The sequence below is a fragment of the Lynx canadensis genome, chromosome D4 (genome assembly GCF_007474595.2).
Source record: "Lynx canadensis isolate LIC74 chromosome D4, mLynCan4.pri.v2, whole genome shotgun sequence".
Classification (NCBI taxonomy): domain Eukaryota; kingdom Metazoa; phylum Chordata; class Mammalia; order Carnivora; family Felidae; genus Lynx; species Lynx canadensis.
Window position 1 is genome coordinate 74,104,997 of NC_044315.2, and position 16,866 is coordinate 74,121,862.

The 16,866-nt window shown below is 55.7% G+C and overlaps 1 protein-coding gene across 1 annotated transcript in view; it reads left to right on the forward strand.

Annotated features, from left to right (window-relative positions):
- Positions 1–16,866, forward strand: part of COL27A1 (collagen type XXVII alpha 1 chain) — a 133,207-nt gene that overhangs the window by 40,544 nt on the left and 75,797 nt on the right. The window contains exons 11-14 of the mRNA XM_032595523.1: positions 2,422–2,475; positions 3,366–3,410; positions 11,679–11,732; positions 14,166–14,210. Coding sequence (XP_032451414.1) covers positions 2,422–2,475; positions 3,366–3,410; positions 11,679–11,732; positions 14,166–14,210 — 198 coding nt within the window. The remainder of the gene's footprint in view (positions 1–2,421; positions 2,476–3,365; positions 3,411–11,678; positions 11,733–14,165; positions 14,211–16,866) is intronic.

Sequence of the window (16,866 nt, forward strand, 5' to 3'; positions counted from 1 at the left end):
GGGTGGCTGATGGGTGATGCTGCTCAGGCCTGGAGGCTAATGGAACATCTGCTCTCCCTCTCCTGGAGCAAACCCTGAGTAGCCAGCAGCCTCACTTTGCCCATCTTTACAATGGGAGCGACATCCGTTCCTACCTCGAGCATAGTTATGGAGATACCAGGAATTTGGAAGCAAGTACTACTGAAGAGGGGCAGCGGGTGGGGGCTCCCAAGTGGGCTGTGGGCCATGGAGAGAAGGTTCTGGGTGCACTGAATGAGGGCAAATGGAGTTTGAAAGATGAAGAGATGATATGGTGGAATCCCATTGTCTACATACAAGGAAACTGGGTTCATGGTCGGGACGTGGCGCCCCCGTTTACTCTGCATGCCTACAGCGGGCCTGGGATGGGGACCCGGTGTCCTGAGGGCTAGACTTGCTGCCTCTCAAAGAATGCTCAGCAGATGGGTCACACAACCCTCGGTCAGGCCGGGTCAGGTGTGATGTGGCCTCTACTCCTGAGCCAAAGCTATTTATGGCCACAGTCTGGACCTTAATCCGCGGGGCTGACATGTGGCTGTTAGAGCATCTGGGAGGTGGGCAAGGTCCTCGTTGTGTGATGATATCGGTGACGATGTTGATGGTGCTGGTGACAGCGGGGGCCGCGGAGGCTCCTGTCCTGGGATGCTGGGCCTCCTTTCCTTCATCCAGCTGTTCCCATGCACCGTGGCCCCAGGGGCAAGCTGATGACATCTGGGGCTGCTTGCTGTTGGCCATGCTGATGGCATCTTGAGACCACATGTGAGGAGAGAGCTGATCTGGCCCCAGCACCCCGCTCTCTGGGTCACGGGGCGCTGAGCAGCCTGGATGAGCCGGGGCCACTCAAGCCGCCCTCCCAACCCTGCCACCACCGGCCCCATATTTATAAAATAGAACGCAGGCTTTGGAATCCGGGCGGCTGGCTTTGAGACCTGCTGTGGCCCTCAGCAGCTGTGGGGTGCTGGGCAAGTTGCTGGACCTCTCTGAGCTCATTTTCTCGTCTGTAAACCTGGGATATAGGCCCTGGTCGGCAGGATCAATAAGTGTCCCTCATTACAGTGATGGATATTTACCAGAATGCCAGGAAGGAGGCTCAGTGACCTCCTGACCTACGTGGGAAGAAGGGATGGCTGTGAGCCTGTGTGGGCTGCTCATTTGTGGGAGGCAGTGTAGCCGAGGGGTTAGGAGGCCTGCCCAGGAGGAGTCAGTTGACTCGAATTCAAATACCGGTTCTATCATAGTCCAGCCGTGTGACCCTGGGTGAGTCATTTCACTTCTGGGTCTAACTGTTCACACCTTTACAGGGGGCTGACTGCTAATGCCTGCTTCCGGGGAGCGGGCGTAGTGAGGACACGGTAGATGCTTCATTGCGTGCAAAGCCCCGAGAACTGGGCCTGGCACGTAGTTTGTGCTCAGCAAATGTTAGCTTTTGTTAGCGTTATCATTAAATCATTCCACAAACATCTAGAGAGTGCAGATAATGATAGGAGCTCTGGGCTGGGTCCCCTGCCCTTGAGAAGTTCCCAAGCTAATGAGGACATGAAACATGGACACAGATAATGAAGATACATCGGAGAAAGTGGTAAATCCTACTGACTGAGGAGCAAATGCGGTGTGTGGGTGGAGGGAAGAGATGGTTTCTGGCGTGGGGCAGCAGGGGTGCTTGCCGGAGGAGAGAGAGCATTGGAGCTGGGCTTGGAAGGGATTGCTCTGCCGTCCCTGGGGTGGGCAGGGCAGGTGGAGGGTGCCTGGAATAGAGGCCGGAAGGTGGAAAATCAGGTGCATGCCAGGGCAGTGGGCTCCCGGCTCCACTGACTACTTGTGTGGCTTCCTTGTCCGTCCACTGGGGGAGCAGACAGCCCGTGTGCGGTGTCCTTGGGTGGGTTGAATGCCGCGGCATACGTGTGCCGGGCGGGACATCGGCGTGCCGGAGTGGCAGCCGCTGGGACTGCTGGCGTTCAGGCAGCCACGGCTGGGTGTGAGCCCCGTGTCCAGGGCCTTTGAGGCCTGGCAGGAGGCATCGCAGGAGCCACGGGCAGACGGCAGGGTCCCTCAGAGCGGGTGGAACCTGCTACCACTCTAGCCTCTAACCCAGCCAAGAGCTTCCTTTCTGCAGGTCCGGGAGCCCCGGTGTGGGGCGGGCCTCCCCGCCGCGAGCGCCCGCGCCCTTCCCTGGCGTGAGGGTATGTGCCTTTGGACTACATCGTGGAAGCCAGCACCATGCAGTCCATGGGCATATACACTTGCCTCAAGGCCTGTGTCATCGAGGAGCCACGGGAGCCGCCGCTGCCACCAGCGAGGAAGAGGAGCCTGGGCGTGGGAGGGCAGTGAGGGGCTGTGGGGACGGGTCGGGCCAGCCACACCCCACCGCTCGGTCCCTCTGACCCCCTACCTGCTCTTTCCTAGGGCTACATTGGACTCCCAGGGCTCTTCGGCCTGCCGGGGTCTGATGGAGAGAGAGTGAGTATGCCTTCTCTGTTTACCTCCCACCCACCTACCCGCTCCCTCTTCCGGGAGAAGTCTTGGAGTCCCTCCTGGAGGAGGTGCCCTTGAGTTGAATAGGAGTCTGCCAGGGGGTCAAGTCAGGGCAGACACCTTCCATACATAAAGGGATGGTGTGTGCAAAGTCCGGGGAGGTATGATAACTTGGCAAGTTTAACAGTCCACACAGTCGGAAGCTCTGACTGCGAGGCCGGAGTGGTAGGAGACAGGTTGGATGGAGCACCTGGGCAAAGTTGTACGGGCGGTCAGGGCCGAGGTCAGGAAGGAGACTCGATTCTGAGAGCCTGGAGAGCTTCTGAAGGGCTTTCAGCAAATGAGAAATGGGCCCATTCTATATTCCAGACCAAGTGTCTGCAAACTGGGGCATGTGGGCCAGATCCTGCCAGCCGTCTGCTTTTATAAAGTGTTCTTGGACACGGCCATACTCCTATGGTTACCCGTCGTCTACAGTTACGTGTACTCGTGGTGCAATGGCAGAGACCCCATGGCCCGCAGGCCTCGGCACCTTCCCCCCTGTCCCTCCCAGCCTCAGCCCGTATTTGGGATCCCACTTGTAACCTCACCAACCACCAAGACCTCGGGAGGGCAGCGGGAGCACCTGCTGAATACCAGGAACGCTGGGTGTTCTCCTAGGCATCTCCCCAGCCTGGGCCCATGCAGCCCCCAACCCCGTAGAGCGTAAGGACCATCCCTCTGACCTGCACGTAACTGGCACCTGCTGTGTGCAGCCTTGTGCACGAGGTCGTCCGCGACTTCCTCTCGTGGGTGGCTCTGGGGCCAATTTGGGGCAACGCTGGTTGTCCCCTGTGGAATTCTGCTCTGATCTCTTCCCTGTCTCTCCCCTACAGGGCCTGCCTGGCGTTCCTGGCAAGAGGGGCAAGATGGGTAGGCCGGTAAAGATTTTCCGTGTCTATTATGCAGACTCTATGGGTGAATCTGACTTCCCGTCCACCTGCAGCGTGGGCGCTCTCTGCTTCTGTCTGCCCCGCCACTGCTCTGCTTTGAGTGTGTGGGCCAGCATGTGGGGCTGTCTGGGCCTTGTGTCCCCACTGCCAGAACACTGGCCAGCTGCTGCCTGGCTGGAGCTGGGGGGTGCCGTGGCTCCGGGCCCCTCCCGGATGGTGCATCTGTGTGTATGTGTGTAACCGTTGCTGTGCAGTGTGGTCCTGGGTCTGGGGGCTTCTGTTGTGTGGCTTACTAGTGTCCATGGGCCTGCTCAGACTGGGGGATCATGGCTAGACCAGTGTCTGCGCCCCTGTCAAGGAAAACCCTCAGTCTCCAGGCTGTCTTGGGGTGGCCAGTGTTACTCGTGTGCACACAAGGCCAGAGGGTGGTGGGGTGTGTGGGTAGGCTCGCAACAGGTGTGACCCCAAGAGGGGCTGGCAGTAACCTCCAGTTCACCGGCTTTGCCCAGGATTCTCCACTGTGGCAGGAAATTGTCTTCCCCTTCGTAGGGCATCTGTGGGGCAGGAAGAGAAAGCCAAGGCCCAGAGAGGTTAAGTAACTTGCCCACAGTTTCACAGTCAACAACAGAACCAGGATTCTAACAATTCCATTAGTCTCCAGGGCTTCTGATCTCAATGGTGGATCAAGACCGCTTCTCAGATTCACTGGCTGGTAGTAATGGTGTAAAAAGTGAATGCCCTAGAATCTTCACCAGTTGGGCAAGACGTTAATTCCAATGATCCCCATTACTCACAAGGGTAAACTGAGGCTCCCCCGTGAGGTGGAGTGATATATCCGGCGTCCTTGCTGCCAACTAAGGGAGACCCTGGACTATAATTGAGGCATATTTCTTTCAGACTAACCTCCGTTGGCGGCTTAAGGCCCTTTGTGGCCGCCTACAGTGTAATCCCTAGACTCGGAAGCATTGTCAGCTTGGGGTCTGGGCTTCCTTCTGCTGGTGGTTGATGGAGAAGGGACTGTGGAAGAGGTTAGAACTTGACAGGTGGCTGGAAGGGGGCCAGGAGCACTCAGTGGTGCCCAGAAAGGGCACATCTGTGATCCTGGGGTTGACGTGCATGTTCAGGGGCAACTTACCTGTTGTAGTATATGGATCTGGACACTCTGGGGCCAAGTGAGGTATATAAAGGGAAGCAAGATCCAGATCCTGTCTCAAGGACTAGAGGGAAATCTCACCGTTAGACCTAGACCTCCCTGTGGCCAACAGCCCCTCTGTGCCCTGAGGTCTCACACCCGACACCTGGATCTGGGCAAAGGAGTAGCACGTGATGCTTCTGGCTTCAGGACAAGGACCTGATGTCTGTGAGGGTTGGGCTGGCATCTGGATCTGCTCCTCAAGCTAGGTGACCTTGGGCAAGGAGACCAATCCATCCATCCATTCATCCATCCATCCACCCATCCATCCATCCATCCATCCAGTGAATATTAAGTATATACTGTGGGCCAGGCACTGTAGTTAGTGCTGAGCAGTGAGCAAGACAAAGTTCCCATTTTCATGGGCAGACAGACAGACAACGATTGAACAAGAGAATGAACAATGAAAGAATGAATGTCAGATGGTGCCTAGTGTTAAGACAAAGTAGGGTAGGGAGACGGGGGTACAGACTAGTAGATAATTTGATCTAGGAATCCTTACTTCCTGAGAAACCTGAATAAAGTGAGAATGGGAGCCCTGTGGCTACCTGGGGAAGAGCTTTCCAGGTTTACAGAACAGTAGGAGCAAAGGCCCTGGGGCATTGTTGGCTCAAAGCCTCTGCACTACAGTTTTCCCAGGTGAGAAATAGGGAAAATAGCTTTTAGCTCATGAGGTCTTTATGCTATGCTCCTCACATAGTAAATGCTCCGTCAGAGTGGCAGCCATTGTTCCTGTTTGGGGTTTCATGGGTGGCTGAGGCTCTCCGCGCTGTGTCCCTTTGAGCCAATGGCTTTACCTCTCTGGGCCTGTTTTCTCAGAGTTTAAGTTGCAGGGTAGGGCCAGTTTACTTACTTCGATTATCTCAGCTGGGCCCTGTCCCATCACCCAGGCCTGCCTCCAGAGCCATCCATGAGGAGTTTGCTCAGATTCTCTCCCGGGAGCCTGACAGAGGACCAGGCATTGCCACTTCCTAGATACGGAGCTCGAAGCTCAGGGGGTGAATGATGTGGCCAAGGTCTGGGGCTTTGGAGAGTCATTGCTGGGCTGGGCTGGGGCAACCAGAGCCTTCCCCTCTTGCCCCAAGTGTTGCTATCGAGTGAATGGATTCCGGAGTCCCCTGAGCATAGAGGAGGCAAGACCCTTGAAAACCCGGGCATGCTGTGGCTTCTTCTCCACCCCGCCCACCCTACGACGACAGGGACCGCCAGCAGGGCCATGCCTCAGCTGCCCCTTCCACCTCCCCCTTTTTCCTCCTTCTAGTGGCCCCTTCTCCCTGCCACGTACCCGTTTGCTCCTTGGAGCTGAAAGCCGGGCAGCGCGTGGCTGAGAAGGCAGCACCGGGTCTGAGGTGCTCAGTGCCGTTTTCCTACGTGCGTGTGAGACAAGGCCGCTCATTCATTTCTCGGTCAACAAAACTTTATTGGACACCTACCATGCGCCAGGTGCTGGCGACAGAACATATAGTGAGAATGGTCCCCCCAAAAGCAACATTTTTTGAGGCCCTTTTACTTGCATGGTAGCTGAACTACATAGGATTCTTTGAGGTTAGATGGACTACACCCATTTTCCAGACTCGGAAACCAAGACTCAGTCAAAGCCGTTTGCTCAGAGACCCTCTGAGGCCTCGAGCTCCCGTAACAGACAATTCATTTCTTCTTCCTTGCTCCTCACCTTTCGCTTCCTAGGATTCTGCCCCGTCCTTCATCATGGGGGTGTTTCCTTGCACGGCAGTGTTGGGCATGGGTGGGAGGGACCCCCCCCCCACTTCCTTCAGCAAAATAGTGCTATGGCCACACAGTCCCCCTGAGGGCCGTGAAAGGCCCCTTGGTCCTGGTCCAGCCACCATGACCGGCAAATCAGATCTGCATCAGATCTGACTTGGTACGTATGCAATAGGACTTCATGTCACAGAGTCCCTCGGGCTTTGTCTCTGCTCGTGCCGGGCCTCTGAGTCTGCCATGCCCTCGGCCCATATGCTCCTTAAGTGGTCTTTAGGGCCATCCCCCTGTGCTCCTGAGCCCTTGATCTGGCTGGTGGGCTGGGGGTCGGGGGAACTCCTTCTGCAAATTTCCTCCTGTCAAAGCTTTGGGCCGAGCGATTCCTCGGTATTTATTAGCAAGAGGAAATGTCAGGAGAATGAGCCGAAGTCCCTCATGCCAGATCGCAGCTGGCCTCATTTCTGGCAGGGCCAATGATGATTTTGCTGCAGTTCATCTCTCTCCAGCAAGTAGAACAGCAGGCTTCATGCACACGGCCTCCTCGGCATCAGGTCAGGAAGGAGGGTGCGTGGCAATCTTTTGCTGATGGGGGCCGAGAAAGAGACAGTAGAGGTCAGAGCAGACTGGAGCCACAGGCACCTTAGTGATGAGCTGGCCCAACCTCTTTGTCAGACAGACATCGCTCAGAGAGGCCAGTGAGTTGCCCGAAGTCACACAGCAAGGTGAGTGGCAGAGTCAGGATTCAACCCCAGGACGCTTGCTTGCTCTTCACCTCATACTTCTCTCTGTGCTCGCATCTTTAACTCCAGAGGAAAGCTTAGTCTAAAGCTCTCGTCTCCTCACCTCTGCTGGAATGAAAAATGTGTTGTGGTTTTTCTGAGGAGGGGTCCGGATATTAAGATGTTACAAACTCGGCTGGAGCTGAAGGGGTTTCTCCTGGGCTGTCCCGTCTGGCACAGGGACCTTCACAGCTGGGACAAGGGTCTCTCACAGGAATTAGGAAGACACTGCAAGTGAGTCCTCTTGTCGGGCAGGCGCTCTGAATTCACCGTCAAGCCTGCTGGAGTGCCTGGCAAGGCCGGCCGCTGTTCATAGCGTGCCTCGTGGCCTCTGGCCGGGCCTGCAAGCCTGGTCGTATGTAGTGAGTCAGGCCGGCAGACCCCCAAGCTTACAGCTGGAAAGGCCCAAGCCTGGTTCCATCTCCTTGGCGTGTGGCTCAGGGACAACTGGGACTTGCCCAAGGCCACACGCCCATCTGGGGTGGGAAGGGCTTCTCCTGGGGTGAACTTTGGCTTCAGGGTCTTCTCAGTTCTCAGACTGTGGGGAGCAGGGAGCAAAGTGACTGAGGACTCATGTTTCCAGCTGGGGAAACTGAGGCCAAAACAGATGAAAGTTTTTAGCTGCGGTGGTGCTATGAGCTGGGGGGGTGTGGTCCCCAGGGCCCCATACTTGAGCTAGGGCCCCCTGGGGCTGTTGGTGACCCTGGAATTCTGGCGAGACCTTGACTCCCTTATCCCCTCCTTTGTTCCCTGGGGTGACCCTTCCTGGATGGGTTCCCTAGCGGATTCCAAAAGGGCAGGGTGAAAACATGCTCAGCATCGTGACCTCAAGGGGTCTAAGTCAGCACCCTTGAGGTGCACACGTGTTCTAGAAAAGACTACAGGCTGCTCAAAGTGTGGCAGGAAGGATACAGGTTAGGCTCATACAGGAATTTCCCGACTGTGAAGAATCTCCACGTTGTAAAGAGGTCCCCGAGATCCTTCTGTGGGCTCTTCTGAGACGTTATTCTGTATTCCCACTGTTGATGCAAACCCTAACTGCACGTGCTGGTGCAGTAGAGGTACGGGGACTGCATGACAGCATCTCAGCTCTTCAGGCTGGCTACGCCAGGTGAGTTGACAGAACTGACCATTTTGTAGGTCAGGGAGCTGAGACTTCGAGACATTAGCAGGACTTCGGATCCTGGAGGCTTCAGGCTTCCCTCTGCCCCTACAGCCCACCTTCTGGAGCAGACAGTTGGGCTAGACAGTGCCTGGAGACAGGGGAGTGGCTGAGGTGGCCCTCAGAGGCCTCCTGAGACCTTGGCATCCTGCCGCAGAGGTGGTGACAAGGACCACAGCCCCTTTGTTCACATCTATTCCTCCGAGTTGCTGTAGCTAAGACAGAACTTGGAGTCTCATCCCGGAGCCTGATTCTGTCTCCTCCTGGGCCTTGTTCTGCTCAAAGTACAAGGCGTCCAGTTCCCCGGGGGCCCCGACCTGGGGAAGTGGAGACACCACGTGGCTGGGGCCCCGGCAGGGCGCCGAGCTCATTCCTTGGGCCTCGGGCCAGGCTGCTGCAGCCAGCAGCTCAGGCCTGCGGAGGAAGGTCCCACTGCTGGCGGGCCGGGACTGCGTGCACTCCATGCACAAGGAGGCGCGGCCAGACAGAGGAAAGCAGAGGGGGAGGGAGGTGGGGCCACACGTCCAGCTTGGCGGCCGCCTCTCTGAGATCCAGAGGGGCCGGGCCCTGGGGCGCTGGGGCAAGTGCCAGAAATGGGGCATGTCTCCAGTAGTGGAGGGGTGAGGCAGGCTCGAGGGTGATGCGCCCTTGGGCACGCTCTGGGCCTTAGTCTCCCAGTGGTGCAGTGAGGTGTGAAAGTCAAGAACGGCTAGGCTCTTTCCATCTTGGATTTGTTGAAGCACCTCTAAAGCTCCCATCTTTCTTTTCTGACCATTATGCTCTTCGTTGCCTGTCTCAATGGGCGGCTGGAGTTTGCTCTTACTGCCACTGTTATGACCCCCCTGTCATCCCCCATTGGCTGTCCTTGGGCTGCTTTTTGGCTGCATAAGTCCCTAACTTCGGGAGTTTGACCTTTCTGATGGTCTCTCCCTTGCTTATACTCCAGAGCTGTGCCACTGCCGGCAAGGGTCACCCTCCAGGAGACACCTCAGCTTCTCCTGTTTATCATCCCCATTGTACAGCAGAGAAAACTGAGGCTTGGGGAGACCTGTGGGTGGTGGAGCCAAGACTGGCATCCGACTGCTCTGTTTCCAAAGCCTCACGGGGGAGGCTGGCCCAGCAACTCGGTCCGAGGGGCGTTGTTGAGCCAGCCTCAAGTGGCCTCTAAATGCAGACCCGGGAGATTGACCCCTGCCTGGTGGCTGCTGGGTGTGAATATATTCGGCATTATAGCCACGATGTGTGCCCAGGGGATGCTGTCGATGTCCCCAGGCTGGGTGGCATTCCTGTGTATAGGGGGAGAGGCTCCTTCCTTTCAGGCTTCGTCTAGGGGTTGGGACAAGTGTGCTTAGAGATCACATCCCCGCAGTCTAAGCAGGACAGTGGGTCAAGTGAGGGTCTGCCCAAGGTCACACAGCCAGCCTGGACGCAAGCCAGTGCTAGTCTCCAGACACTGGGCTTGGCAAGCAGAGCATGAACTTCCCGAGGCTGCCTGTCATGGGCCGTGTGGAGTCGGCCAGGGACCTGGCTGGACAGCATTGCCCTTGTCCCCTGACGGACGGTCCTCCTCTCCTGCCAGGCCCCTAACCTCTGGCCTCCAGAGGTGGAGGGAGAAACTCAATGCCTCCTGAAGGCTCCTCTTACCACAGCCCACTCAGCTGATGTCTCCTCTTCCAGGAGAGGAGAGGGATCTCCCTTACAGCATAACAAAGACGGGCTGGATTGAGGTGAGGGTAGAATTTGCCAGGGGGACCCCAAGGAGAGGAATCTTAGGTAGGATCAGATGTACCCCCACAAAGCCTTGACCTGGACGTGGGCCCGTAGACACGCACACAACCCCACCACTCTGTGAAACCAGCTGAACACACATTCGAGCACCTTCTGTGCGTCGTGATCTGCCCGTGGCCAACTCCTACAAAAGTAACATGACGGAGTTCAGAGAGGGGGGACCTGGGCTCCGTTGTGCCACAGACTTGCTTTCCTTTTCTGCTTTGCCTTCGCCACTTCCTCTCTGAGCCTGTTTCCCCATCTGTTAAATGGGACTGCTAACCTTTTCCTCAAGGGCAGATGTCAAAGGCAGAGGAAGTCTTGCATGTAAGGTGACTGGCTGGGCTGCAATCTCATGATTATATCCCCGTGTCCTCCTTTGGGTGTCTGAAGGAAGCCGCACCTCCTGCAGGATGAATGCCAGCTCTCACCCTTCTGATCCAAGAGGGCTCCCTGACAGAGGAGGGATCTGAGGGGGCATAGGACAGCTGGACAGGGCAAGGACAAAGACGTGGATACACACGCATTTCAAGGTCTCTTTGCTTGGCCAGGACAGACGTTGTCATTGGGTTTGGGGTTTGTCCTCAGGTTTAATCTACTCACTGGATTCCCTCAGTTGTGTTAGAAGCCAGACACAGATTACCCTCTGTGAGGAATCTTCACTGAACAGCTCAGGCATCCATTTGGTCAGAAAAAAAAAAAACATGTGCTGTGTTTTTTATTAAATTTCCCTGGAAAAACAATGATTTGAATTCAAGCACGGGAGAAGAACAGGTTTCCCTAAATTCCAAGCTTGAGGACTTTCTTTTCCTTTTGAAGTAAAATAGAATTACGTCCCCCCCCCCCCACCCCCGGGTCCCTAGAGGTGTCCCCACAGCTGATGTTTTTCCAGCTGCCTGTATCCTCAGAGAGTACGGAGCGGGGTCAGGGATGGGATGAGAGGGCCACTCATGCCTGGGCCAGGTGGCTTGGCCTCTCTCGGGGCTGCTGAACTCACCTTTGGCAGGGGGGCTGACTCTCACCAACAGTGTGACCTTGTGTGACTTTGCCACTTAGCCTTCCAGAACCTCAGTTTCTTTATCTATAAAATGGGGAAAGGATGGCCTTTGAAGAGCCTGTCACAACCACAGAAGGTCTGAGCTGGAAAATGCCGAGGAGGCCTTCCCTTCCTTCACTAGGGGCGAAACTGAGGCTCACAGGGGCAATGGATGTTCTTGAAACTCTCAGCAAGGCCTGTAGGTTCAGGCCTAGACTCAGCTTCCTGAACTCCATTCTTGTCTCTCCTTCCTCATCCGTCCAGGTTTCAGATTTGGTCGGGGCCGGGGTGGGGATGGGGGGAGGGAGTGCATTTTCATGCTGCAGAAACACGTAGTAGCTTCTTCCCAGGCTCTAAGTAGATAAGAAAGTTCCCTAGCCCTGGGCCCCTCTCCATTAGCCAGTCTTTGAGTTCTTCACGTGGGGGTGTTCGTTGAAGGCACAGGGTGGCTGGAGACCCCACTGCCTGCCCAGATCCCAGAACCAATGGGTGAGAGGCTTCATGGACGCATCCTCGTGTGCCCCCAGGGGTTTGGATGAAAGCCTCTCCCCACAGGTAGAAACACTGATCTGCAGATGTTTGCTCTCTCTCCTGCCTTCAGGGGTTTCCTGGAGACTTTGGGGAAAGAGGCCCTCCTGGACTGGATGGAAACCCTGTAAGTATTTCAAGTCTTTGGGAACAGGAAAGAGATTCCAGAGCAAACACACAGCAGGTTTGAAGAATCCAAGCTTTAGGGTCAGACGGACTGGGTCGAATCCCAGCCCTGCCGCCTCTGTACCCCAGGCTCCTTCCTGTGCACTGTGGGTGCCCTGTGCCCCGCCCCCAGGAAAGCCCTCCAGGTCACGGGAGCCCCTGGTCCCAGATCCCCGGACCGTGCCCATCCCCAAGGACTTAGGAAAGTTCATGGGTCACTCCCCACTGGGGAAGCCAGGGTTACTGCCATGTTAGAAAGCATCCAAAATGTTTATGGGACAGCAGCGGCCTAGGGGAGCAGATGGTTTGCAGGCCCTGTATGGAGAGAAGAGCCAAGCTCTAAAGAAATCTCCAACGTAGGCATGTTTATAGAGTTTGTAAATAATCGGAGGCCCTCGAGGAGCTAGGTCAGCCTGCCCTGAGTTGCTGAACCCGCCTTTCCCTTCCCATCCCAGGCGCAGGCTCAGGCGGGAGAGGAGGCTCGTTCTCTGCCTGGGGGAGCAGACCAAGTCCAAAGCTCTTTGGAACACCTGCCACGTTCCCCCATCTCTCTTTGGGGCTTCCCACCTAAACAGCTGTGCCCAGCTGTGCTTTCTGTAGAGGTGGCTGCTGGATCCACCATCCGTCCCTGATCACGTACTAATTTCAATTCCACAAATGCTCCCTGAGGCTGACCCAGCCGGGGCTAACCCCTGACTCCCCCCCGGGGGCTAAAGCCCTGGTCTCAGAGGGACTCGGGTTTGAATCCTGCTTCACCACTTGCCAGCCACAGAAGCCTGGATGCATCGGTTCATCTCTCTGAATCTCAGTTTCCCTCCCTGTAAATCTGGGGATCAGACGCCAGTGTCCGAGGGCTATTGTCAGATTGAAATGACAGAGCGCGGGAAGGTGGATGGCCCACAGTAAGAGTTCCCTGGATGGAGCGGTTGTAAGCAGTAGGTGACAGCGGGCACATCGCCTGCCCTGGCAGAGCTTACGGCTGTCTATCCGGTCCATCATACCAGGCAGAGCAAGATGGGCAGGGTCAAGAGTCCCAGGTGCTGTGGAGGAGGGAAGACTCCTGGGGAGGTGACATGGGATTGGGATGAGGAAAGGGGTGAGGAGACATTCCACATGGAGGAAAGCTCACCAGCAAAGGCACAGAGGTGAGATATCAGAGCCTCTGCTTCAGTATATAAGTTATTGGATCAGGTGTTATAATCCAGGATGCGATGCCATCCTGGAAGCCTCCCTGGGGAGGGACAGTGGTGTTTTTACACTCCTGGCCTGGGGGAGCAGAAAGAGGACCTGATGCGTGGTCCTGGCTTTGGCCATCCAGTTGTTGAGTGACCTTGGACAAGCCACTTCCCTTCCCTGGGCCTCGGTTCCCCCACTGTAAAGCCAAGGCTGCTTGTCCCCTCCCCTTCTTGGTGGCTGTGGTGATGACCTCCCGTCTGGGCACAGTTGAAGTGAGACAAACACCCTGGAGGATGCTGGCAATTCTCATTGATAATCAGCATCTCTAGAACCTCCCCCCAGCCCGCCCTTTTATTTAAAGCTTATTTCTTTTGAGAGAGAGAGTGGGGGAGGGGTGGAGACAGAGGATCTCAAGCAGTCTCTCTGCTGTCAGCACGGAGTCCAATGTGGGGCTTGAACTCACAAACCCTGAGATCATGACCTGAGCCCCAAACCAAGACTTGGACGCTTAGCCAACTGAGCCACCCAGGTGCCCTAGGACCTCTTGTTTTTATTCGTATCTCTGCATCTTGAACTTGAGCCTAACCTGTCTACCTGTCTTTTCTGGGCAATTGAAGGTCCATTTTTAGAGATGAGGAAACAAACTCGCCCCTGCCACACACAGCCACATCCCCTGGCCCCTAAGCAAGAGCCCTCTGCAGCATCTCGGAGGCCCGGGGAGCAGGCACTGGAGGTGGTGGTGGCCTTCTCTAAGGGCCCCGCACCCCCTGGTTGAGAGAGACAGAGAGGCCGGCCTGGTAGCTCTCAGCTTGGAGCCCTCACCACTTGACCTTGCACTTGACCTTGGGCACGTCCCATAGCTCTTGAGACTCAGTTTCGCCCGCTCTAAAGGGCAGGTGAAATGAGATCTGGGCCAGGCACCCAGCACATCTTCATTGCCGCGATCAGGATTCCACCTCTTCTTTCGCACTTACAAGTGGAAAATACTGGATTTGGAAATCCGACCTCCTCATTTTACAGATGTGGAAAGCGGATGGCAGAAGGGGAAAGGGTCTTGTCCAAACTTCAGGCCAGGCTCCGAGAGTCACTAATTAGGCACAAGGAATGGTCAGCTCCAAGGGATCCATCCCACTAGGTGCCCACAGGGGGATGGTGTGGCGGGAGTGGCGTGGGGAGGGCGACAGGGCAACTAACCACTTTGGTCTCTTTCTATTTGCAGGGAGAGCTGGGCCTGCCAGGGCCCCGAGGAGTCCCCGGCCTCATTGTAAGTACACAGATGCCTGGTTGGTGGGGGCAAGAGGCAGGGTGTGGGGAGCAAGCGACAAGTCCCAATGAAAAGGTCCCTCTCTCATCAAACCCCAGGAGGAGCTGGGGGAGCAGGACATATCAGTCTGGCCAGGGGGCTGAGGGAGGAGAGCCCTGCTGTGTGTCCTCAGGTGGATCACCTACCTTCTCTGAGCCCCTTTCTTCATCAGTTAAATGAAGATAGGTGCTTGGAGCATGAGAGTGCTGATGTACTTTCACACCCGCTGCCTGTCCCTCGCTCTGCAAGGAGGTCTAGGCAGGTGAGAGCATGCTCATTCGCAGGTGAGATGCTTCCGGTCTGGAGGAAGGAAGTGGCTGGCAGAGGGGCTGAAGCTCTGGGCCATGTTGGGTGGTCTTCCTCACCCTTTTCTTCACAGCACTGACTTTGGAGCCAGAGCACCTGAGCTCAAGTCACGGCTCTGCCACATCCTGACTGTGTGACCTGGGAGATATTACTTACCTTCTTTGAGCCTTAGTTCCTCATCTGTAAAATGGGGATGATGATCGAGTACTCTTGGGGTGGTCGTGAGGATGGAATGAGGCATTACATGTACAGTCCTTGGCACAGGGTCTAGCATTTCGTAAGTGTGCAACTAGAGAAAAATATTGTTCTATTAATCATTGCTGTTACCTCCTGAAATGCCTGGGATGGAGAGAGGCCTGAGGACAGGGACATGGGAGGCAGCCTGACCTCTGACTCCATTCAGGTCGGGGTAAACCTTGTGGAGTGGTTCTATTAGCCCAAACCGGGGCCTCCTGCGGGGCCCTCGGAGGGTGACCTTGACCTTGGGTCTGGCTACAAGGGCCAGTGAGAGATCCCAGAAATGACTCTAGGAGCTTTCCCCATGGTCTCTTGCCCCCTCTGCTCTGTCCTCTGGGTCATCCCTCACGGAATTTGAGTCTGGGGGGCCATGAAGGGACATAAGTCGGCTGCTCCCTGGTTTGGCAAATGGGCTGCCGGCTTTGGCAGCAACTGTGCCAAGAAATTCTGTTCAGAGGGAGGCTGGAGGAGGCCGTGGGGGAGTTCAGGGGCCCCATTGTTCAGGGGAGACTGGTCCTGGCAAGAAGGCCCGGAGGTCCCCCTCCCCCCTCCCCGCCCCCGGTGGCAATGTGCTCCTGCTCAGGTGGCTGAGAGCAGAACCCAGGTAGGGTAGCGGTGGGGGCAGAGGGTCCAATTAACCGGTGTCGGCATCCTAGCCTCCCCTCACCCTGCTTCTGTGGTCTTCAGCTACGGCCTCGCTCACCTGAGCCTCAGAGACCCCCTTCATAAGATGAGCTCATGGTGCCCACTCTTGTTAGGACCACAGATCCACACGGTCCGGTGTAGTCTGTGGCTAAGACGGCAGTTCCTGGAACCGGGTCGCCTGGGTTCGGATCCTAGCTTTACCGCTTGTCTAGTTCGGATCCTGAGCAAGGTTCTTAAGCTCTTAACCTGTCTCAGTTTCTTCACTTAGAAATGGGGATAATATTAGCATCCAACTTCGAGTTTCTGTTGTGAAGATTTAAAGAAACGAGTACATATAAAGTGCTTAGCATGTAGTAAGTACTCAAGAAGTGCTAGCAATAATGATGATTGTTATTTCACACACCCATGTGCATTACGGGTGGTCACAGCCCTCTGGATTGCTGCATGGGACGATATTTTGATGTCACATTGGAGCTTAGTGGGAGAGGGGGGCTGTGATTGGTTGAGCGATCGATGAGTGACGTCTCCTTGGTCCGGATAGCAAAGTGTCCACACATGAGTCGTGCATTTGTCATCCCTGTCAAATGTCCATTCAGCAGGACTTGGCTGAGCGTCTTCTTTGGCACAAGGCACTGACCTAGATGTTTTGGGAAAGAAATCTCTGCAATGAGAGTTAGAGAGGACCCCCAAAGTCTTGTAGCCCACACCCTCTGGAGCATCCTGGTCCCGTAGTCGTTAAACTCCCAATCTGAACAGCCTGGTGTTGGACACGCTTTCCTGTGGGAGCCCAGGCCAAATCTCCAGCGTTCTAGCAGTGTGTGGTGTTCCTGCGAATGGAGCCCCACTTATTCCCCTGCCCCTGGGAGAGGCTGTTTGAGACGAAAAGATGGTTGCGATCGGTTCTTGCCGAGGCTCCTTCTTCGGGCTAAATGCTCTCAGTTCCCAAAGCTCTTTGGAAGGGATGTTTACATATCCTGGCTTCCATCACTGGCACGCCCTCCTGTTTGTCATTGTCCTGGTGTCCACCAGTTGGGCCCCGAAAGGGGCAAGGATATCATTTGGCCAAATGAATGCGGACTCTGGAGACTCCGATCATGCCCGGACTTATTACAAAGCTCTTTCCCACCTATGCTCCCTTTTGCTTTCGACGGTCAGGGTTGCCAGACAAGATGCAACATGCCTGGTGAAATTTGAATTTCAGATGCAATATTTAGAACACATTTATACTAAAATGTCATTTGGTGTTTATCTGACATTTGAATTTAGCTGGGCAGTCTGTATTTTCGTTTGCTGCATCTGGCAACCCTATTCACGGTATCTCTTTGGACAACCCCATTTGGCAGATGGGAAAGCTGAGGCCTCTGGTCAAGCTCTTTCACAAGGCAGGGGAAGATGGAAGCATGCCCGAAAGGCAAAAGGCGTGCCTTCC